This window comes from Schistocerca americana, chromosome 1 (assembly GCF_021461395.2).
Source record: "Schistocerca americana isolate TAMUIC-IGC-003095 chromosome 1, iqSchAmer2.1, whole genome shotgun sequence".
Lineage (NCBI taxonomy): Eukaryota > Metazoa > Arthropoda > Insecta > Orthoptera > Acrididae > Schistocerca > Schistocerca americana.
In genome coordinates, this window is record NC_060119.1 from 818,173,963 (window position 1) to 818,199,705 (window position 25,743).

Here is a 25,743-nt window from a genome sequence, read left to right on the forward strand (position 1 = left end):
TTTAGTTCTAAAGACATGAATAGATTAAAAAATGGAAGTAGTATGATGAAAGCTTTTTGAATTTTGGTTTTACGTGTCCTGCTGTTGGAAGTGAAGAATGACCACAGTGTGCCATTTGTTTCAAAGCTCTAGTGCCGTGCAGGCCCCACAAAGCTGTGGAAATTGTGAGCAGAGCACTGTGCAAGCTAGTGGTGACTCCATAATGTTGTGGGCTGTTTTTACATGGTCGGACTGTCCCCTCTGCTCCAGCTGATCTTATCACTGACTTTTTTGAAATGGTTATGTTCAACTACTTGGCTACTTGGAGACCATTTGCAGCCATTCATGTCACCATGTCATGACATGTCACCATGTCATGATGTCAAGTCACCATGCCACAGTTATTTGTGATTTGTTTGAAGAACGTTCTGGACACTTCAAGCAAATGACTTGGCCACCCAGATCACATGAAATTAATAGGGCATAAATGAATGGGACATAATCAAGAGTTCAGTTCATGCACAACAGCCTGCACTGGCAGCATCATAGAGGCAGCAAGGCCCAATATTTCCACAGGGGACTTCCAACAACTTGTTCAGTCCATGTCATGTTAAGGTGCTGCACTAAGTAAGGCAGAATGAGGTCAGGCATGATATTAGGAGTATCCCATGACTTTTGTCACCTCAGTGCCTGGTAAGGTTTTCACTGCTAACCTGCCCCATCTGCTTCAACCCTCAAAGGGCCAGGTCCCAAGCCGGGTTTAGCTGCATGCCACCAACTTTATTGATGTGTTGTCACAAAATTGAAATTTGATCATTTCTTTTATCACACTATCCCAGAAATCTTAGTCCATGTATAACAGATTTCTTGTCAAATGTAATATAATGTCCATTTTCTGGAGCATGCTCCGCTACAGTTGGTTTCTCAGGGTACTGAAGGTGAGAACACCTCTTGTTTTCTACACAGCACTGTTCAGTAGTGGGCACAGACTGTCTAACATAAAACTGTCTACACCCATATGGTATTTTATACATTCCTGGCATTTTGTGGCCTACATTATCTTTTACAGGCTCCATGAGTTGTCAAATTTTTGCTGGAGCCCTAAAGACTAATGTCTTATACTTCTTTAGGTGCTGACTTATCTTTCCTGTCATGAGCCAACAAATTGCAAAAAATGCAAGATTCTTCAAGTTCTCTTCAGGGTTCTTCTGCTTATGTGTCTTTGGAGAGATGGCTTGCAAAATATGGTGATTCTTGTAGCTGTTTCCCTTGAATCCTTTCCACAAGTGGCTCAGTTCTTTCAGCAGGATTTCAGTGTCTGAGATGGCTTCTGCTCAGTACACCCAGGTCCTCAGAAGAGCACACTCTGATGTCTCTGAATTTTTTGTATGATGGAGGATATTTTAACTGGACAGACAGTGTCACAATGGGGAGCCCATTTTCTCCAGTTAGAACCAGAATATTTATGGAGTACTTTGAGGACATTGTTCCGGACACAGCTTCTGCAAAGCCTAGTTGCTTCTATCATTAAGTCAATGACACATTTGTTCTCTGGTCTCACAGATGTGTAAAGCCAGGATAATTCTTGGACCACATCAGTATCCATGATATCATGAAGTTCACAATGTAGGCAGAGACAGATGCTGTTCCTTGACATCCTTGTCTCCCGTAAAGCAAATGGGTGTCTGAGCCATAGTTTTTGCTGGAGACCCACCCACATGGATCAGTATTTGCACTCCAACAGCTATCACCACCCATCGCAGAAACATTCTCTTTTGAGGACCTCGGTGTCACAGCTTGACAAGGGTGGAGGAATACTTGGCCAAACTTGATGAAGATGGAAGCTCGAGAGAATTAAAAGTTGGTCGCTTAAGTTGGGATGTTTTCAACAAATGTGAGAGCTGAGCACATTTCCATAATTTTTTACAATAACTCCCACTGGCTTTCATATGGGAATGTCTTGAGAAGGATCAATGTACTCAGAAATGAACTTTACTCCTTACCCTGGTCATGAGAAGCATATGAGTTTGAAGAAGTTTGTAGATAGTGACATTGTTTTGAAGCTGATGCAGCTGCATGATCTCTTTCAAAAATTCAATTCACTGAATTTATTCCTTCGAGGTAATGAGACCAACATTCTCCTACTGCCAGGCAAAATGGTGGACTTCTGTAAGAAACCATTATAGTGGAAGAAAACGTTTTTATGACAAAGATATAAATCATGTTTTTCCTTTTGTTCACATGATTTTAAAAGAGAGTGACTTTCAGTTGAATGAAGAATTGAAATCTGTTTTTGTGGGTCATATTACTGAACTCAGTAATTGCTTTCTGAACTACTTTCCAGAAGAAGGTGATTAACATAAATGGATCAAAGCTCCTTTCAATGTAGAACTTCCATCAACTCTTTTCACTGAAGAACAACAGTGATTTGTTGATGTTTCTTCAACTCTACACTGAAATCGAAGTTCATTTCCTCATCCTGCTTGAGTTTTGGAGCTTGATGAAGCAGGACTATCCTCAGAGGAGTCACAAGTCTCTGTGACTTTTGATACAGTTTGCCAACAACCATTTTATGTGAGGTAGATTTTTCAGCATTGGCAGTCATCAAAATGACTTATAGATCACAAATGACTGTGGAGAAAGCAATGCAAGGTGCAGTTTCCAATCTTGTACCTAGGGCTAATTCAAGAACATACTTCCCAACAAGTGGCGTATCGTTCAGTGCTCCTGCCTCTCCATTTTTCCACAAGAGCAACATATCATTTGGTGCTCTTCCCTCCGTTCCTTCCCTTATACATTAGTTGCTATTCCTTCAGCACTTGGTAAGATCTTCAAAAATAACTGAAATATAAGTGAGGTTGGAAATGGGTCATTTTCACCATTCTTATGGTACACCCTGTGCACAAATTTAGCACTATGGTCGCATCTAGTGTGACAATGCTTGGTGTCTCAAGCGACTGCTTGTGCACACTTGGCCCTAAAACCTGCCCTGCTTGTGATGACGATTGATGACTAAGAAGGAAGATCATTGTTTCCATTATTTTCATAGCAAGACTAAGATATAGTAATATTAGAAGTTGATTAAAATGTTTTGTGTCAACAGTTCATAAAGAAAAAACTACTCTTACTATATAAAAAAAAAAAAGCTTTAATTTATTTCGAGTCACATATGTGTGAAAGGTGCGGCAGCTATTTATGTTCAGATCAAGGGAGCCGTGGACCTAAAAACCACTGAACTAAAGTAGTGAGAAGCTTTATAAAAACTTGTGACTGGCATTACAAAGAGGATAATTAATTTAAAAATGTTATTTTTCTGTAAGGAATCTCATTAATGAAGATGTAGAAAAATTGTTGTATAATCATCTCACAGCTATTGTAGTGTATGACAGTCATATTCAGACATTCTCAAAAGCAAAGGAACATCTGTTTTTTGACAACACATGCTTGTAGATAGAAAATCTTTCAATAGTGTGCAATTTTATATTTTTCTTTAGTTAATCTTTCAATAGTGTGCAATTTCATATTTTTCTTTAGTTTTGAAAACAAATATAAATAATAGACACACCAACTTTGTAATTCACAAATTGTCATTATATATGTTACAATATTGATACAAATTATCAATATTTTCATATCAGCATCAGTACCTGGTACAAGTTCACAACAGTAAGTGGTGGGAAAATTACATTAAGCAACATGTATAAATACATTCTTGAATAACTATTTTACTTTTTCCTAAAGGCATATGCATTGTTCATTCTTGCCAACACTAAGAGAAAAAATTCTTTTGTTGTAAATGGACATTAAATGCAACACATAAAAAATGCAGAATAAGGCTTCAATAGAACCAACAGAAAATAAGGTAAATTGCTGGAAATGCAAAATCTGTGAATGTAAGAACAGGTTTTAGTATAATCATACTCTAAGCTCGTTTATATTTTTAACACTGACAGTGTATTGAAAGTACGTTGTAGAAACTACACTCCTGGAAATGGAAAAAAGAACACATTGACACCGGTGTGTCAGACCCACCATACTTGCTCCGGACACTGCGAGAGGGCTGTACAAGCAATGATCACACGCACGGCACAGCGGACACACCAGGAACCGCGGTGTTGGCCGTCGAATGGCGCTAGCTGCGCAGCATTTGTGCACCGCCGCCGTCAGTGTCAGCCAGTTTGCCGTGGCATACGGAGCTCCATCGCAGTCTTTAACACTGGTAGCATGCCGCGACAGCGTGGACGTGAACCGTATGTGCAGTTGACGGACTTTGAGCGAGGGCGTATAGTGGGCATGCGGGAGGCCGGGTGGACGTACCGCCGAATTGCTCAACACGTGGGGCGTGAGGTCTCCACAGTACATCGATGTTGTCGCCAGTGGTCGGCGGAAGGTGCACGTGCCCGTCGACCTGGGACCGGACCGCAGCGACGCACGGATGCACGCCAAGACCGTAGGATCCTACGCAGTGCCGTAGGGGACCGCACCGCCACTTCCCAGCAAATTAGGGACACTGTTGCTCCTGGGGTATCGGCGAGGACCATTCGCAACCGTCTCCATGAAGCTGGGCTACGGTCCCGCACACCGTTAGGCCGTCTTCCGCTCATGCCCCAACATCGTGCAGCCCGCCTCCAGTGGTGTCGCGACAGGCGTGAATGGAGGGACGAATGGAGACGTGTCGTCTTCAGCGATGAGATTCGCTTCTGCCTTGGTGCCAATGATGGTCGTATGCGTGTTTGGCGCCGTGCAGGTGAGCGCCACAATCAGGACTGCATACGACCGAGGCACACAGGGCCAACACCCGGCATCATGGTGTGGGGAGCGATCTCCTACACTGGCCGTACACCACTGGTGATCGTCGAGGGGACACTGAATAGTGCACGGTACATCCAAACCGTCATCGAACCCATCGTTCTACCATTCCTAGACCGGCAAGGGAACTTGCTGTTCCAACAGGACAATGCACGTCCGCATGTATCCCGTGCCACCCAACGTGCTCTAGAAGGTGTAAGTCAACTACCCTGGCCAGCAAGATCTCCGGATCTGTCCCCCATTGAGCATGTTTGGGACTGGATGAAGCGTCGTCTCACGCGGTCTGCACGTCCAGCACGAACGCTGGTCCAACTGAGGCGCCAGGTGGAAATGGCATGGCAAGCCGTTCCACAGGACTACATCCAGCATCTCTACGATCGTCTCCATGGGAGAATAGCAGCCTGCATTGCTGCGAAAGGTGGATATACACTGCACTAGTGCCGACATTGTGCATGCTCTGTTGCCTGTGTCTATGTGCCTGTGGTTCTGTCAGTGTGATCATGTGATGTATCTGACCCCAGGAATGTGTCAATAAAGTTTCCCCTTCTTGGGACAATGAATTCACGGTGTTCTTATTTCAATTTCCAGGAGTGTAATAGGGAAAAATTATGAGCAGATATGTTCACAAAAATTCTCTTTCATATGTGGGGAAACACGAACCTGCAGGGGCCCCTGGGTAGTGGTCATCATCTGGTGTGTTTGATCCCAGGCCATAACTGTGAGACAGATCTGCAATGTTTTGTGTATCATGATAGCAGCTGGTCTACATCTACATCTGCACTCTGAAAACCACTGTGAAGTGCATGGCAGAGGGTATGTCACATTGTGCTGGTTATTAGAGTTTCTTCCTGTTCCATTCATGTATGGAACTCAGGAAGAATGATTATTTGAATGCCTCTGAGCATGCGGTAATCATTCTAATCTTATCCTCACAACTCCTATGTGAGTGATATGAAGGAGGTTTTAGTATATACCTAGAGTCATCATCTAAAGATGATTCTTGAAACTTTGGTAATAGACTTTCCTGGTATAGTTTACGTTTATCATCAAAAGTCTTCCAGTTCAGTTCCTTTAGTATCTCTGTTATACTGTCCCATGGATCAAATAAATCTGTGAGTATTTGTGCTGCGCCTCTCTTTATATGTTCAGTATCCCCTGTTAGTCCTATTTGGTGAGGGTCCCACATACTTGAGCAATATTCTAGAACTGGCCACACGAGTGATTTGTAAGCAATCTCCTTTGTAGACTGATTGCAAATCTCCAGTATTCTGCCAATAAAGTGAAGTTTAGCACTTGCTTTAGCCACAACTAAGCCTATGTAATCATTCCATTTCACATCCCTACAAAGTGTTACACCATGTATTTTTATGAGTTGGCTGATTGCAACAGTGACTAATTGATATTATAGTCATAGGATACTACGTTTTCAAACAATGGAAACTCCAAGTAGGTATATCAATAATGTAGGAAAAGATAGATTGCTACTTACTGTAAAGAAGAGACGTCAAGTTGCAGACAGGTATGAATAAAAGGCACTCACATATAGCTTTTGGTGACAGCCTTCGTCAGTAAAGACACACACACACAGACACACACACACGCACACACACACACACACACACACACACACACACACACACACACACACACACACCATTCACACTCACACAAACAAGCAAGCACACCTCACTCACATGACTGCCAGCTACAACATCTCAGGCTGGAATGCAAGCAGCAATCTGGAGGGGGTGGGGAAGGGCAAGGGGAAGGGGAAGGGACAGTAGTGTATAGGTGGGGAGAGAGGTGAAGGCTGTCTGGTGGAGTTTACAGGAATTAGTCTGCCGACAGGTGCAGAGTCAGGATGTTGTGGGGCAGGGTGGTGAAGGAAAAAGGAACAAAAACAAAAGAGGAGTGGGGTAAGACAGTCATATGTGTTGGCAAAGGACTGCAAATAAACAGGGTGGGAGACGAGAATGGGGAAGAGATGATAGAACATGGGGTGGAAACTGTTGGATGGAGAGTGCGGGGACAGTATGTTACTGTAGGTTGAGGCCGGGATAATTACAGCAGCAGAGAATGTGTTGTAAGGATAACTCCAATCTGCACAGTTCAGAAAAGCTGGAGATGAAGGGAGGGATCCAGATTGACCCCGATAGTGAAACAGCCATTGAAATCAAGTGTGTTATGTTCAATTGCATGTTGTGCCACAGGCCGGTCTACTTTGCTCTTGGCCACGGTTTGGTGGTGACCTTCATCATGGTGGACAGTTGGTTGGTAGTCATACCAATATAAGAAGCTGTGCAGTGACTTCAGCAGAGCTGGTAAAGGATATGGCTGCTTTCACAGGTGGCCTGGCTTCTGATGGGGTAGGATAAATCTGTGACAGGACTGTAATAGGAAGAGCTGGGAGGGTGGATTGGGCAGATTTTGGACCTGGGTCTTCCACGGGGATATGATCCTTGTGGCAAGGAGTTAAGACAGGGAGTGGCATAGGGATGGGCTAGGATGTTGTGGAGGTTTGATGGGTGACAGAACACCACTTTAGAAGGGGTGGGAAGTATCTCAGATATGAAGTCCCTCATTTCAGACTGCATTGTAGGTTTGATTACCTACCACTGCACCATGAAATGAGGTGAAGAATATGGTCAGTTGTCCCAGTCCAGGGCGGTACTGGCTGATGAAGGGGACACTCCTTAGTGGCTGGTTTTTGGGGCTGATGGGAGGATTGGGGTTGTGACAGGAAATAGCACAACATGTAGCTCAACATAATACACTGGATTTCAATGGCTGCTTCATTATGTGAGCCATCTGGATGCTTGCCTCCACCACCAGCTTTCCTTGAGTGCCCAGATTGGAGTTATTCTTACAACACATTTCTTACTCTCATAATTATGCCGGCCTCAACCTATGGTAACATACAGTTCCCATAACCTCCACCCAACAGCTTCCACCCCCTCTGCCCAGTCATCACTTCCCCTTTCCATCTCCAGCCCTATTCATTTGCAGTCCTTTGCCAAGACATCCATCCATCTTTTCCTGCTCCACTCCTTTTATGTTCCTTTTTCTCCCACCTCCAATAGACAAAAATGCAAGACCTGTCCCATACATCTTCCCACCATCACCTACTCCAGTCCAGTCATGGGCATCTCCTATCGCATCAGAGGCAGGGCTGCCTGTGAAAGCAGTCATGTGATCTACAAACTAAGCTGCAACCATGGTGCTGCTTTCCATGTGGGCATGACAACCAACAAGCTGTCTGTCTCCATGAATAGCCACTGACAAACTGTGGTCAAGAGACAAATGAATTATGCAGTTGCTGAACATGCTGCCCAACACAATGTGCTTAACTTCAGTGACTGCTTCACACCCAGCACAATCTGGATTCTTCCTACCAACATCAGCTTTTTGAATTGCAATTGAATCTCCCTGCACTATATCCTACATTCCCATTACCTCCATGGCCTCAAACTTTCCTAGTCCCTGTCTTTCACCTACCTATCCCCTTCTGTGCTCCCATCCAGCAATAGATGGCCTTCTATTCAAGCAGCTCACCTACTAGTATTCCCACCCCCACCCCCACCCCCTACCTCTCTCCTCTTGAAATTCTCAACTGCACCTAGCAGCCCTGTCCTGTCCTCACCATGTCCCTACAAGCTCCCACTAGCAGCACTACACCTTCCTCCACCCCTACCCTCCCTAACCCTCCCCCTCCACAGTCAGTCTCCCCTTAACCCCACCACCTACAGATTGCTTCTCCCATCAGGTGCTGATGAATACAATCCACCCTCAGTAGCCAGAGATAGTCACCATGTATGTGTGAGTTGCAGTTGTGTGAATGCTTATGTGTCCGTTTTTTATTTTAGATGTGTTTTACTAACATAGGCAAACAAGATGGGCTGAAGATAGCTGATACAGCAAAGAGGCCTTTGGTCATGCATTTCAGTGAGTTTGCCAGCTGACGGAGGACTGATGACAACCATACACCTGTTCCTCTTCTGTACAGGATGGGCAGAGGTGTATGACGAATAGTCACTTGCTGCAAGCGAGAAGTTAGCGTCCAGTCTGTTGATTCTGATTCCACAATTGATATGCAAGCAGTAAGTATGGTTGACTACAGAGCACTCATGCATGCTGTGGTCACTCACATCATTGTGGTGCCCAAAAAGAAGAATAAGCCACCAAACCAGCATCATAAGAGCACCAATGTGTTCCTCCAGGGGCTGCTTTGCATCCATGATGAGGTGGCAGTCAAAGAATGGCTGTTGCATGCTGGTTTTGGGGATGTGGTAGTCAAGCTGCAAAACTGGACAAACAGGAAGAAGCCACCACAGTTTGTGACAGCACAGCCACAAAGTGACAGACAATTGCCACGTCAGTCAACCATGACTGGCTGCAATAACCCACCAGTGGTAGTTGTGTAGTTGTGTGTGTGTCATGGGGGGGAGGCATCCACAGGCAGAAAAGAGTACCTTGCCAAGGGCAGAAGGACAGTAATATGGGACAGCCAGTGCCTGAGAAGGAGGAGGAGAAGAAGAAGAAGCAGGCTACCATATCATTTCTTTAATTCGTTGAGTAGGCAATAATATGCATCAAAGATGCTATGGTGAAGAAGAGGGACACATACAAGGTAAATGAGCTCCATAGCGTAGCAAAGCTACCTATTATCAGGTATCTTCTGCTGTGGTACCCAGAAGTAGCCAAACATTTAAATCGGAAGCAAGGTGGAGTCAGTGGAACTCTTCCAACAGTGGTCTAGAAAAAGTGGACCGGAGAGGAGAAAGGAGGGGGGGGGGGGGGGGGGGGGGTTGGGGAGTCACAGTTCATGATACTGCCAGAAGATATGACACTGGGTACCAAACTGTATGGTATTCACTACTAACATAATCTACACTTGCATGATCTGCTGCAGGTAGAAAGCAATTGACTACTGCTCTTATTGCCTGCCCTGAATATCTTGGAGATTTTCTTTGCATCGTGCTTGCCATGGCACGTTTTTCCCCCTGCCCTTAAACCCACCATTCTTCAAAAGTTTCATCCACTTTCTATCTCTGAATGGGCCTGTATTCGTGTGTAATTGTACTCATATGTACAGACTTTATCACAGTCCTGCATCATGTCATAACCTTGATTCAAATAACTAATCAATGCAGGGGTGAAATATGTAGATCATTTGTGATTGTCACCACCATGCTAGTGTGAGTGTGAACAGACTTCACTCTCCCTTTTTTGAATCTCCAGCTCAGTGTTCCCTTATATAGGGTGAGTAGCAGTCTGTCTCTTCAATAATATAGTTGTTATTCCATCCTAGATTTTCCATTACTTGAAATACAATAGATCCTGTTTAGTATGACTACATGGTAAATAATAGCATCATCTGCAATAAATCTAAGAGGGCTAATTAAAACTGTGTGCTGGAAGGAGACTCAAACTCTGGACCTTTGCCTTCAGTGGGCAAGTGTTCTACCATCTGAGCTACCCAAGCACAACTCACAACCCCTCCACACAACTTCAATTCTGCCAGTACCTCGTGTCTTACCTTCCATTTTCACAGAAGCTCTTCTGCAAATCTTGCAGAACTAGCATTCCTGGAAGAAAGGATATCGTGGAGACATGGCTTAGACACAGACTAGGGGATGTTTCCAGAATGACATTTTCACTCTGCAGCAGAGTGTGTACTGACATGAAACTTCCAGGCTGATTAAAACTATGTGCCAGACCAAGACTCAAACTCAGGACCCTTGCTTTTCGCGGGCAAGTGCTCTACCATTTGAGCTACTTCACGATCCATTCCCAGAGATTAAATTCTGCCTGTACCTCATCTTCTACCTTCGAAACTCTACAGAAGTTCTTATGCAAAACTTGCAGAACTAGCACTCGTGGAACAAAGGATACTGCAGAGCAGAGTGGCACAGCAAAGGATGGGCACACAGCTTTAATCTGCCAAGAGGTTTCATGTCAGTGCAAACTCTGCTGCAGACTGAAAGTCTCATTCTGGAAATATCCCCTACACTGTGACTAAGCCATGTCTCTGCCTTATTGTTTCTTCCAAGAATGCTAGTTCTGCAAAGTTAGCAGAAGAGTTTCTATGAAATTTGAAAGGTAGGAAACGAGGCACTGGCAGAATGGAACCCATGGTGATGGGTCGTGATTTGTGCTTGGGTAGCTCAGATGGTAGAGCACATATTTGGAAAGGCAAAGGTCCCATGTTTGAGTCTCGGTCCTTCTCACAGTTTTAATCCTGCAGGAAGTATCATATCAGTGCACACTCCTCTGGAGAATGAAAAACTTATTCTGGAAACATCTCCAAGGCTGTGGGTAAGCCATGTATCTGCAGTATCCTTTTTTCCATGAGTACTACTTCTACAAGATTCGCAGAAGGTCTTCTATGAAATTTGGAAGGTAGGAGACGAGGTACTGGCAGAATGGAACCTGTGGGGGCAGATCATGATTTGTGCCTGTGTAGCTCAGACGGTAGAACACTTGCCTGTGAAAGGCAAAAGTTACGTGGTTGAATCTCGGTCCAACAAACAGTTTTAATCAGCCAGGAAGTATCATATCTGTGCACACTCCGCTGGAGAATGAAAACTCATTCTGGAAACATCTCCAAGGCTGTGGGTAAGCCATGTATCCACAGAATCCTTTCTTTCAGGAGTGCTAGTTTTGCAAGTGTCGCAGAAGAGCTCTATGAAATTTGGTATGTGGGAGACGTGGTACTGGCTGAATGGAACCCATGGGGATGGGTTGTGATTCATGCTTGTGTAGCTCAAGTGGTACAGCAATTACCTTGCGAAAGGCAAAGCTCCTGTGTTTGAGTTTTGGTCCGGCTCACAGTTATAATCTACCAGGAAGTATCATATTAGCGCACGCTCTGCAGCAGGGTGAAAACCTCATTCTGGAAACATCTCCAAGCTGTACTAAGCCATGTACCCCCATTATCCTTTGTTCCAGGAGTGCTAGTTCTGCAAAATTTGGGGAAGATCTTCTGGGGAGTTTGGAAGCTAGGAGACAAGGTACTGGCAGAATGGAAGCTGTGGCGATGGGTCATGCATCGTGCTGTGGCAGCTCAGATGGTAGAGCTCTTCACCACAATTTGCAAAAGTCCCGTGTTTGACTCTTAGTCCAGCACACAGTTTTAATCACAAAAGGAAGTATCATATCAGCACACACTCCACTGGAGTATAGAAAACGTATTCTGGAGACATCACCAAGGCTGTGGCTAAACCATGTCCCCCTAATATCCGTTGTTCCAGTAGTGATAGTTCTGCAAGATTCAGGGAAGATCTTCTATGAAATTTGGAAGATAGGAGATGAGTTACTGGCAGAATGGAAGCTGTGGGGATGCATTGTGATTCATGCTGGGGTAGCTCAGATGGTATAGCACTTGCCTGCGAATGGCAAAAGTCACATGTTTGAGTCTCGGTTCAGCAAACAGCTTTAATCAGCCACAAAGTCTCATATCAGCGCACATTCCCCTGGAGAATGAAAAACTCATTCCAAAAACTCTCCAGGGCTGTGAGTAATCCATCTATCTGCAGTATCCTTCTTTCAATGAGTACTAGTTCTACAAGATTCGCAGAAGATCTTCTATGAAATTTGGAAGGTAGGAGATGGGGTTCTGGCAGAATGGAATCTGTGGGGACAGATCATGATTTTTGCCTGTGTAGCTCAGATGGTAAAACAGTTGCCTGCGAAAGGCAAAGGTCCTGAGTTCGAGTGTTTCTCTGACACACACTTTTAATCAGCCAGGAAGTTTCATGTCAGTGCACACTTTGCTGCAGAGTGGAAGTATCATTCTGGAAACATTCCCAAGGCTGAGCTAAGCCATGTCCCTCCAATAACTGTTGATCCAGGAGTGGTAGTTCTGCAAGATTCAGGAAGAGCTTCTGTGGAGTTTGAAAGGTACGGGATGAGCTACAGGGAGGATGGTACCTGTGGGGATGAGTCATGATTCGTACTAGGGCACTAGCCTGCAAATGGCAAAAGTCATGTGTTTAAGTCTGTCCAGGAGACAGTCATAATCAGCCAGGAAGTATCATATCAGTGCACATTTGCCGCAGAGTGAAAATCGCATTCTGGAAACATCCCCTTGACAAGATTCGGAGAAGAGCTTCAATGAAATTTGGAGGGTAGCAGGGAGGTACCAGCAGAATGGAAGCTGTGGGGTCAGGTTGTGAGTCATGCTGGGGTAGCTCAGACGGTAGAGTACTTGCCCGCGATTGGCAAAAGTCCCGTATTTGAATCTCGGTTCGGCACATAGTTTCAATCAGCCAGGAAGTATCATATGAGCATAAACTCCGCTGGAGAATGAAACACTCATTATGACAACATCTCCAAGGCTGTGGGTAAGCCATGTACCTGCAATATCCTTTGTTCCATGAGTACTAGTTCACAGAAGGGCTTCTGTGAAGTTTGGAATGTAGGAGACTAGGTACTGACAGAATGGAACGCATGGGGACAGATTGTGATTCATGCTTTAGTAGCTCAGGTGGTAGAGACTTGCATGTAAAACGCAAAGGTCCCGGGTTTGAGTTTTTCTCCAGAATACAGTTTTAATCAGCCAGGAAGTTTCATATCTGCACACACTCTGCTGCAGAGAGGAAATCTCATTCTGAAAACAGCCACAATGCAGTGCTAAGCAATGTCTGACCAACATCCTCTGTTCCAGAAGTACTAGATTTGCAACATTAGCAGAAGAGCTTATGCGAATTTTTTAATGTATGAGATGAGGAACTGGCTGAATGGAAGCTGTGGGGACGGGTCGTGGATCATGCTGGGGTAGCTCTGATGGTAGAGCTCTTACCCACGATCACCAAAAGTCTCGTGTTTGAGTCTCGGTCTGACACACAGTTTTAATCAGCCATGAAGTATCATATCAGTGCACTCTCTGGTGAGGAGTGAAAATCTCATTCTGGAATCATCCCCAAGGCTGTGCTAAGCCATGTCCCCACAATATCCTTTGTTCCAGGAGTGCTAGTTCTGCAAGTTTTCCAGAAGAACTTCAGTTGAGGTTGGAAAGTAGAAGATGGGTACTGGTGGAATGAAAGCTGTGGGCTCAAGTCGTGGGTTGTGCTGATGGTAGAGCACTTGCCCGCAAATCCCAAAAGTTTCGTTTTTGAGTCTCTGTGTGGTACACAGTTTTAATCTGCCAGGAAGTATCATATCAATGCTCACTCCACTGCAGAGTGAAAATCTCACATTGGAAACATCCCCAAAACTGTGGGTAAGCCATGTCCTCCCAGTATCCCTTGTTCCAGGATTGCTAGTTCTGCAAGATTCACAGAAGAGTTGCTGTGGAGTTTGGAAGGTAGGAGATGATGTACTGGCAGAATGGAAGCTGTAGGGATATGTTGTGATTCACGCTTGGGTAGCCTAGATGGTAGATCACTTGCCTGTGAAAGGCAAATGTTGTGAGTTTGAGTCATGATCTTTCATACAATTTTTAATCAGCCTTTAAGTTTTAAATCAGCCCACATTCCGCTGGAGAATGACAAACTCCTTCTGGAAACATCCCCAAGGCTGTGGGTTATCCATTTAACCACAATATCCTTTGTTCCAGGAGTACTAGTTGTACAACATTCGCAGAAGAGCTTCTATGAAATTTCAAAGTTAGTAGTCGAGATACTGGCTGAATGGATGCTGTGGGGATGGCTCATGATTTGTGTTTGGGTAGCTCAGATGGTAGAGCACTTGCCTGCAAAAGGCAAAGTTCTTGAGCTCAAGTCATTGTCTGGCACACCATTTTAATCAGTCAGGAAGTTTCATATAAACTCACACTCCACTGCGAAGTGGAAATCTCATTCTGGATAAATCCCCAAGGCTGTGCTAAGCCATCTGCCCCCAATATCCATTGCTGCAGGAGTGCTAGTTCTGTAATTTTTTCGGAAGAGCTTTTGTGGAATTTGTAAGGTAGGAGACGAGGTACTGGCAGAAAGGAAGCTGTGGGGATGGGTCATGAGTTGTGCTGGGGTAGCTCTGATGGTAGAGCTCTTGCCTGCAAATGGCAAAGGTCCCGTGTTTGAGTCTCGGTGTGGCACACAGTTTTAATCTACGAGGATGTTTTGTAACAGCACACACTCTGCTGCAGAGTGAATATCTCATTCTGGAATCAAAGACAGCTGTTCAGATTTACTCCAAAACAATTTATATAGATTACAAAAAGTAGAGACCCTGCAACACTTTCTTGGGGAATGCCAGGTATCACTTCTGTTTTACTGGATGTCTTTCTATGACTCACTACGAACTGTGACCTTCCTGACAGGGAATCCTGAATGCAGTCATGCAGTGCTGTGAATACCCCATAGGGACGCAATTTGGTTGGAACTCACTTGTGAGGAATGATGTCAAAGTCCTTAGGAAAATATGGAAAAATGTATTTAATTTGAGATCCCCTGTTGATAGCACTCTTTACTTCATGAGAACAAAGAACTGCTTGTGTTCCACTTCCATTTTACTGGATGATTTTCTGTGTCTCACTGTGAACTGTGACCTTACTGATGGTAAATCTCAAATCTAATCACACAATAGAGACAGTACTCCACTGGCACACCATTTGATTAGAACTCGTTTGTGAGGAAGGGTATCAAAGGTCTATTGAAAATATGGAAAATTGGATTTAATTTGAGATCCCCTGTCAATATTACTCATTACTTCAGGAGAATAAAGAGCTGTTTGTGTTCCAAAAGAATATTTTTTCTGAATTTGTGCTCTTTGTCAATAGATTGTTTTCTTCAGTGCAATTTTTAATGTTTAGACACAGTATATGACCCAAAATCCTACTGCAAATCAATGTCAGTGATATTTCCTTTCTTCAGTATTGGTGTGATGATGGCAACTTACCAGTCTTCAGGTATGGATCTTTTGTCAAACCATCAGTTGTATATGGTTGCCATGTATGGAGCATTTGTATGAGTGTACTCTGAAAGGAACCTAAGTAGTACACAATCTGGACCAAAAGACTTGTCTTTATTAAGTGATATAAGCTGCTTTACTACATAAAGGATATCTGTTTTTGTGCTACTTATGCTGGCAGCTGTTCTTGATTCAAATTAAGGAGTATTTACTCCGTTTTGTGAAGGAATTGCAGAAAAACATGTTTCATAACTCCCCTTTAATGTGACCGTCAGTGGAAACATTATCATTGCTATTCCAGAGTGAAGATGTTGACTGTGTCTTGCCACTGGTGTACTTTAAACATTACCAGAATCTTTGGACTCTCTGCCAGGTGATATAGTTTCAAGTTTAAGTAAAACATGATCATTCTCAGGCATTTTGCATTCTTTATATCTTTTTTTCTTTACTTCTCCTCACTTTAATAACTTAAAACATGTAGTGAAATTATTGGTATTTTTGACAGAATTCTATTGGGAGTGAATAAAAACTGGTATAACAATTGAGGGTAAATGAAAAAAGTTTAAAGCATCATGCAACAAAGGATATTAGTAGCACTCATAAAAATAGGACTATAATTGAATAAATGACCTCAAACAAACTCTTGGCACTACTAATAACACCTGATATTTTGTTACTGTGAAGATAGTGCAATGAAGCAGTAAGGACAGGCATTATCTGCTTGGTTTTAAATTATGCCAAATTTTACACCTTTACTATTGTCACGTTGCTACCTTGAGCTTATGTTTCATTAATGCTCTACATTTTCTGCATCAGGTTACATCTACCTCTTTGATGTTTCCCATTTATTAGATTACATTATCTGATATCATGTCTTGTAATTTGTTCTTAACTTTTTATTGCTTTCTACATCTGTCATTTCCATTTAAACTCTCTGATTACTTTTCAGATGTTCCCTTATGTATTACCTGTCAATCACCAGTAGCTCATCATCCACATTCCGCAGCCAGAGACTTTTCTACTAATCCATTTTATTTCCAAATCTTTTCTTACTCCTAGTGTCTTCACTGATTCAAAGTTTTGAGTGTTTGTACCTTCCATCCAACATCCATACGTCTTACCCTTCATTTTCAGTTCTTTTCTTATTTCCTATTCTTTGCAGTGTCCATAGGGTGAAACTGTTTATGAATTGCATGCACCAGAAATTCTATGTATCTTTCTGAATTCTGTGTGTTAGTGTTGGTCTAGCTGTTCTTTCCAGTGAATTTTGTGTAGATCATTTTCTTTTGTCATTTAGTCTCAGGTTAACATATATATTCTAATACAATGTAGATGACTCACCTGGAGTCACATGAAATGTGAAATCTCGGCTTGGGCTGAATACATGAGAAATCAGAAACTTCACTATCAGGTAGCTTACATAATATTATGTTTTTATTTGCAGATTATATGAGACTTTTGCATCAGATGACATGGTTTTGGCTATTGAAGATCAAGCCCAAAGGCACGCAGATCTTCCTCCTGGAGTGACTGTGTCAAAGATCGTTAGCTCGTGGATGAAAGTTCAGCAATTTCCAGTAGTCACGGTGAGAAGAAACTATCATACAAGGACAGCATATGTTGAACAGGTAGTAACAAATGATACTTTTTTACATATATTTGTTCAATGTTTTTACTTCTCTCCCTCCCTTCCTCCCTCCCCACCCCTCCCCCATCCCACTATATCTCTCCATTCCTTGTGTGTGTGTGTGTGTGTGTGTGTGTGTGGAGGGAGACATAGACAGAGAGAGATGGCATGAGCACATGTATATGCACAGTTTAATTCTTTAGATAGCTTTCTGATTGAAACATATGATCTAAGTTCTTTGCTTATGAATGTGTGAAAATGTTTTGATTCAAAATTACCATCATGCGAACTAAATGTTGCAAGAATTTGACATCCATTTTTCATCACAGTTTTTAATAGTAAAGTACCTTTGGTAATTTGTCATTCTTCATCCTGATCATATGATATTATCAGTTTATATCAAGAACTGTTCCTTATGAGAAATACCTGTGCTATTCTGATTTCATCATTTCTTTTCTCACATTGATATGCACACATCTGAGCCAAGACATTATGATTCCTACTTAATAGTGTTTCTGTCCATCTTTGGAAAGCAACACAGTTTGTCAGCCAGGTTATGACTTCCCTTGAATCTGTGATTAAGCTCTCTTTGTTTTCATAGGAGTTTCCTACCAAGGATGTTAAACTGTGGTGGGTCTTTCCCATTCCTTAAGACCTTGGTTGGAACATACTTGTCCAAGACACATTGAAAATACTTTTCCATTTTTTAGTTGTACTCACACCTTCATCCTCAGCACTGAATATTTTGTGTTATCTGAGTATGCAACATCATTATTCAGTGCTGAGGATGAAGACGTGGAGCACAAAAAGAAAAAAAAAACTCAAAAGCTTTGTTCAGTATGGCTTAGTCAAGTAAGGAAGATAACATGGAGAAGGCCAAAATACTGAATTCAATCTTCTGAAATTGTTTCACCGTGGAAGATCATAAAACAGTGCCTCGTTTCAGTCACCGTATGAACATCAAAATGGCGGATACTGAGATAACCACTCACAGAAGTGAAAAGCAACTACAATTGCTTAGTAGCGGAAATACATAAGGACCACATGAGATACTTATAAGATTCTACAAAGATTATGTGAAAGAATATGCTCCCCTTTTAGCAGCACCTAATCATAGTTCACAGGAGCAATGAAAGTACCTAGTGACTGAAAAAAAAGTGCAAGTTCCTTCTATTTTCAAGAATGGTCTGATGGCAGATCCACATAATTATAGGCCTGTATCATTGACATCAGTCTGTTCCAGAATAAATGGAACACATTTTATGTTCAAGAATTATGAGAGCTTTGGAGAATAAAAATCTCCTCTATAAAAATTAATATGGATTCTGCAAACAGAGATCCTGCAAAACTTTGCTCAATCTGTTCTTCCATGAGGTCCATGGCACTGTAGGCAATGGTGCTCATGTTTATGCGGTGTTCCTTGACTTCAGGAAGGCATTTAATTCCAACCTGTGACTTCCTTGCAGATAGAACTCAACACATTGCTGTTAACAGAACAAAACTGACAGATGTAAAGGTAATTTCTGGATATCCCAAGGGAGCATGATAAGACCATTATTGTTCTGGTAGAGAGAGTCAGAAGCTCTTTAAGACTGTTCACGGGTGGTGTGATTGTTTATAATAAAATAGCAGCACCAGAACACAGTATCAATTCACAGAATGGCCTACAGAGGATTGATGGATGGTGCAGGCTCTGGCAGCTGACCCTGGACGTCAATAAATGTAACATATTGTACATACGTAGGAAAAGAAATCCTCTACTGTACAATCACACCATTGATGATAAATTATTGGAAACATTATCTACCATAAAATATCTAGTGGTAACTAACCATAGCAACCTAAAGTTGGATGACCACATGAAACAAAAGGTAGGAAAAGCAGATACCAGACTGAGATCCATAGGAAGAATTTTAATGTAACTCAGCCACAAAAGAGATCAATCTGGGATCCTTACCAAGTAGGATTGATAGGAAGGGGAGAGAGCGAGAGAGAGAGAGAGAGAGAGAGAGAGAGAGAGAGACAGAGAGAGAGAGAGAGAGACAGAGACAGAGGAGAGGGAGAAAGAGAGAGAGAAGAGACAGAGAGAGATAGAACCCTACGAAGAGTGGCACGTTACATCATGGGATCATTTGGTCAGTGTCAGAGCATTGTAGAGATGCCCAACAAACTACAGTGGCAGATGCTACAATAGAAGCATTGTGCATCACAGAGAGGTTTCCTATTGAAATTTTGAGATTGTACTTACTGGGAAGAGTCAGACAACATATTACTTGGTAGAGCACTTGCCCGCGAAAGGCAAAGGTCCCAAGTTCGAGTCTCGCTCCAGTACACAGTTTTAATCTGCCAGGAAGTTTCATATCAGCGTACACTCCACTGTAGAGTGAAAATTTCATTCTAGAAACATATTACTTCCTCCCACATACATCTTGCAAAATGACCGTATGAGGAAATTTGAGAAATTAAAGCTAATATAGAGATATACTGAAAGTCAGTTTTCGCATGTGCCATTCACGATTGGAGTATAGAAGGGCAGATTAGTTAATGTCAGCAGAAGTACCCTCCACCATACACTGTCTGTTGGCTTGTGGAGTATTGATGTAGATAGTGGAATTTTGTGTGGCAAGGATTAGACTAGCCCTTGGCAGGTTTCCATAGGTGTTTGACGCCGAACGTCTACAGGTCACATGTTCAAAGAGATTTCGGGATTGCAGCCAGTTGTTGTAAACTTCACTCCACAATGTTTCAACTAGACACCTGCAAGTCATCTTCAGGTGAGCCACTGAAGACTGTCTTTGATGGGTCACCTGAAGATGACTGGACACTCTTTAAGACTGTTCACAGATGGTTTGCTTGTTTATAAGAAAATAGCAGCACCAGAACACAGTATCAGTTTGCAGAATGGCCTATAGTGGTTTGCTGAATGTTGCAGGCTTTGGCAGCTGACCCTGGACATCAATAAATGTAACATATTGTGCATACATAGGAAAAGAAATCCACTACTGTACAATCACACAATTGATGATAAATTACTGAAAACAGCAACTACCATAAAATGTCTAGGGGTAACTATCCATAGCAACCTAAAGTTGGATGACTACATAAAACAAACAGTAGGCGAAGCAGATATCAGACTGAGATCCATAGGAAGAATCTTAATGTAACTCATCCACAGAAGAAATGGTTTACAAGACACTTTTTCAACTGATTCTTGAGCTCTGTTCACCAGTCTGGGTCCATTACCAAGTAAGATTGATAGAAGAGAGAGAGAGAGAGAGAGAGAGAGAGAGAGAGAGAGAGAGAGAGAGAGAGAGAGAGAGAAATATTGTGGAGTGAAGTTTATGATGACCTTCTGTGATCCTGAAATCTCTTCCAACATTTAATTTGTCAGGAACATTTTAAATTTGAAACAAGTTATATAATTTCCATAAATTATATTCCAGCAGTCTGAGTGTGCAGAGCTGGTACCTAATAGTGTTTTAATATTTTTTTTGTGGTATTCAAAAAATTTAAGAACCTCTCTCACACCGGCCTGATTTAGCTTCACTGATCAGTATAGTAAAAACATGCGTATGTTTAGGGAATTTTCATTCACAAAGCAGGCTTATCACATTCACACAGTTCAATACTGTTCTATCCTGATTAAATTGAGCTTAACTTAAATTCCATAAGGCAGTGAAGCAATTTCGAAGTCTCGGTGCAACGAAAATTGTCAGTCGATCTCCTGAAAACATTTGTAATAATTATTAACTTTCAGTGATCACATGGGGAAGACCAGAGATCTGCTGGTAAGACTGTGTTAGCCTATTTATTTGAAGTAACTGGATATCTTGAGCATACAAAACGGCAGGTTTGTCCAGTGTAAATCAGACGTTCCCCACTGATCCTGTGCAACACAGCGTAGTAAGCAGACATTGTCAATAATAATCAGTTAAATAATACGCGAACACACTTACTTTAGTTTGGTTCATGTATTAAATTCCTTCTCATACAGAATCTCATCAAGAAAGCGACTAGCTCAACAATACATACATATACATCCTCCTACTTTCACGGCTAATCAGCAAGATCTCTCATTCCTTTCATAAGAGAAAACATAGACAGCAGAGAAGCTATTCCATGGAGTAAATGGATGCTCCAAGGAATAATAGGGCTTGAAACTATTTTGCATTGATAGTCATCATATATTAAAGTTTAGGAATCAGTAAGATAAGAAGAGATATTTCAAGATATGTACTGAGTTATATAATTTATAAAATTTCTGAAAATATCACGGAGAGACCAGTGCAAGAGACATTACAGTGTCCCAGATGTGTTCTATTACATTCAGATCGGGTGAATTTTGTAGTCAAGACACCATTGTGATTTCACTATCATGCTCCTCAAACCATCGTAGTAAGATCATTGCCTTGTGACATGGACAGTTATCCTGCTGGAGGATGCCATCATCATTGAGGATGACATCAAATATGAAGAAATGCAGGTGGTCCACGTTAATAGTCATGCAATTCACAGCTGTCATTGTGCCTTCAGTCACTACTACAGTTCCCATGGAAGTATGGCTGAATGTCCACTATAGCATTAATATTGCTCCCAATGGCCTGTATCCATGACGTTATGCATATTTCAAGCAGCTGTTCACTCGATCTTGTAATATTCAGACATGCTTATGAACCTGGTGTAACCAGAAAAATAATGCAGCCAATTAGACATCATATCCTTTTCCACAGTCCAATATAAACTATCTGATGGCCAAGGCAATGATAATTGATGATGTAATTGGGTCAGTACAGAAACACATAGGGGTTGTCTGCTGTGAAGCCCCATGTTCAACAACGTGCTCTGAACAGTGTGCTCATAAACACTGCCATTGTACCCTATTATCAGATCTGCCACAGAGCACCACCTACACTGCTTTACAAAACAGGTAGGCCTTCATCCAGCACATTCTGTCACAGGACTTGCTCATCAAACATCTTATGACCTATTCGTGGTTTCACCATCCTTCAGCTATTTTCCATAGATGCTCATGACAACAGCATGTGAAAAGTCAACCAACTTCGCCACTTCTGAGATGCTTGCTCCCAGATGTTGAGCCATAGCAATAACGTCTCTTCTGTCATTAGATTTCCCAATTTGTGGCCCATATCATCAATAGAATGATTCCCCATTCACCTCTGCTCCATTTATATACGTGCTTCAATAAGTCACATGCAAGCAGTGCCACTGCGTGGCATTCAATCCTGTTGAAGGCAATGGTCAAAATTTTTTGTTCATCAGTGTATACACAGCAACATCTCCCGAAAAATTCATATTGATACTTCGTCTAGATGAGAAATATGATTTTCTTACTATCCATATCTCAATCAGATATACAACTTCTGGTATTCAGATTGATTGAAAGGCTTTCTGAATGGTTTCTTTTCATAGTGTATAGATTTTCAATGGCTTTTTTTACTGTGCCCTTCTTTATCTTCTGTTTTTCTATTTACATCATTTGACTATTTCATATAAATTAGACATTTTGTAGCTGAAATAAAGTGTTAAACATGATGAAAAAATCTGTTTCAACAATCTCTTCAATCTCCTGTGGTAATTTATTATACAATTTCATTTCCCAGTAGAAAGTTCAGTCTAGATCTTGTCCCATGACCATGATAGACTTGTTTGTGTGGTAATTATCAAGGTTTTCTATGTGTATAACTAACTGGTAAATAAGTTCTCATAATATGGTTCAAATCCACAATGTTATGCACTTACCTTTACAACGCATCCAACTACTATTTCTAATTATTATTCTCATGGCTCTTTTCTAAGGTTTGAAAACTGTGTTAATATTTTAACCATTTATTGCCAGCAACAGAATAGTGTAGCTAAGTAGTGATTGCTCATGTGAATAATGTGTAACCAAATGGCACTTGTTTTTACATGCTGATTATACTGATCTTCAACAGTTAAAAAATACGGCAAGTGATGGTACACCTTTGATAAATGTCAGTAAGAGATGTGAAAGATCAGTATGTAGGCCTGAAGCCTTCATTCAGCATGCTGAAGGGGCTTTTCTGGCAGCAATTGTGGGAAAAGGTTGTTACCAACTGCAGGTTGTGGACCACACTGGAACAAGCAGTGCCTGTCACCTGGATTCTGAAGTCATACGTTATTCTTGGCTCACTCCAGTTATTGGTGGCATTCTCCCTAGAAGTGTGGTCCTGAGCTAAGTGAAAGGCTTTACAGAGACTGCAAAGGTTGTGTGACATGCCAGGACATGCATCAGAAGAGCTGATAATGTAGAGTTATGCAATACATGCCATAGGTTGTTACCTAGGTAGTTAACTTCAGAGCTTCTACTGATGATGCTTTATCCATAATGAATTACTGTCTGAAAAAAGCTGTTCAAATATTCAGTCAGGTCTTGATACAATTTCAAAGTGGCACAAAGATTGACAATTGGCTTTAAATGTTTCAAAACATAAAATTTTGCACTTCACAGAAAGAAAGAAAGAAAGAATGTAACATCCTGTTAGAATAATATCAATGAGTCACAATTGAAATTTATCAAGTAATACAAATTCTGAGATGTAACAATCTTTAGTATTATGAAATGGAATGATCACATAGGTTCAGTCATAGGCAAGGCAGAGAGCAGACTAGAAATCTTCAAGTCTGTGGGAACCAAATCACATAGGACTGACAGAGGATTACAGATTTATACAATGGATGGCAACATGAAAGGACACAGATTTGTTTGAGTTACAGGGGTCTGCTGGAGACAATGAAAAACATGAACCTGCAGATGCTTGAAGATAGAGGCAAACTATCCCATGAAAGCCTGCTTATGCACCTCCAAGGACCAGCCTCAAGTGAGGAATCAAGAAATATATTGCAATCCTCTATGTATCACTACTGTAGGCATTGTGAGGACAAGATTAGACTAATTACTGTACACACAGAGGCAGTCAAGCAGTCATTCTTCCCTCACTCTATAAATGAATGGAGTGAAAAGAGACCATAAGAATTGATGCCATGCGAAGTACCATCTGCTATGCACTTCACAGTAGTCTGCAGTCTGTAGATGTGGGTATGGCTGTCTGTAATGGCAAAAGATGCTGATTTCATTGTGTTTGCTAGCACCTTTATGTGTTCTATGACTAACTGAGGATCAATATTCACTCCTATAAATTTATGTTTATTACATAGCCTACATACATACCATCCCCATTTAATTTAGCAGTGTCAGTTTTGCTCTTCAAATTGAAATTCTTGATACTGCTTTCTTTGTGTACAATGTAACTTTGTTGCATATAGACTGGTAGTAAGCATCATTGAAGGTCTCATTCACTTTCTGTACAAGGAATTCACATATTTCCCTTTGATTATAGTGCTGCTGTCGTCTACCAAAGGACCAAAGCCATTAACTTAGTTTTGTTTTTGGGTGGTATAATTAGGTAGGACTAGACTGGTGAGCATTACAGACTGGCGAGATAAATAAGTTAAGATATTCATATAAGGATGGGTGGCAACTAACTAACAATAGAAATATTTTGTGCTGACTTCATTAGGAGAGACCCCTATTGCTACGCAGCATTTCAGAAAGGAAATAAGAACCTGAATATGGCTAGAGCCATGGGTAGTGAGCTATTGATTTTAGTAATAAATGGTAATAAAATTCCTGCATGGAAAAATAGGAAAAATAAGGGAAAGGCAATGACTTAATGTATGGAGGCCAGTTGCATGACACACAGAAAGACATAATAGGAAACAATTAACACAAGCTATCAAGCTCTTACTCTTCTTCTGGTAAGAGTACACACATTCACCAAGGTAAGGTTGTGTGTTTGACTGTATGTACTCTTACTTGGTGCTGTTTTGGAAAGACATGTTCAAAATATCTCTTTGTTTCATCAACTAAAGTATTTTATCCTGTACTTGCTGCTTCACTCACAAATTAATCCCTGTATATAGTTGCCGTTTAGAAACAGTCTGTTATAAAATAGCCATAGACACATACACTGCAAGTGGGGGCACTAACATCCCTTTCCTCCCCTCTAACATCTCTCCTCTCCTCTGGAGTACAGAGTTTTTATTCATTATAGAATTCTCATACATTTCGGTTCTCTGGGATATAATAACTTTTATGTGTCAGCTGTAAAATTTATTACTTGTGGCATTATACATTTCAAAACTGGCAAACTGATTTATATAAAAGAATGACAATTTCTCAGGTCCATTTTTTGTTGGTATTCTCTATAGCTTTAATTATGGCATCATCAGTATTACTGATTTCCATTAAGATGTGCATATTTCCTGACCTATTAATAACTTTAATACAGTTCAGTAATTTTTTATATCTTTCTTGGGTCTGGCAGTTTTATACATTTCTTTTTTTTTTTTCTGTGTCAGCGCGTATTAACCACTTCTATGACTGTTTCATTCTATGAGGTTTATGATCAAGTTTTGACAAAAATTATTTTATGATACAG

At 41.5% G+C, this 25,743-nt stretch overlaps 1 protein-coding gene across 1 annotated transcript in view; it reads left to right on the forward strand.

Moving 5' to 3' along the window:
- The window catches only part of LOC124612984 (thyrotropin-releasing hormone-degrading ectoenzyme-like), a 291,166-nt gene that overhangs the window by 147,997 nt on the left and 117,426 nt on the right, over window positions 1-25,743 (forward strand). The window contains exon 12 of the mRNA XM_047141525.1: window positions 17,081-17,264. Within this exon, the coding sequence (XP_046997481.1) occupies window positions 17,081-17,264 (184 nt within the window). The remainder of the gene's footprint in view (window positions 1-17,080; window positions 17,265-25,743) is intronic.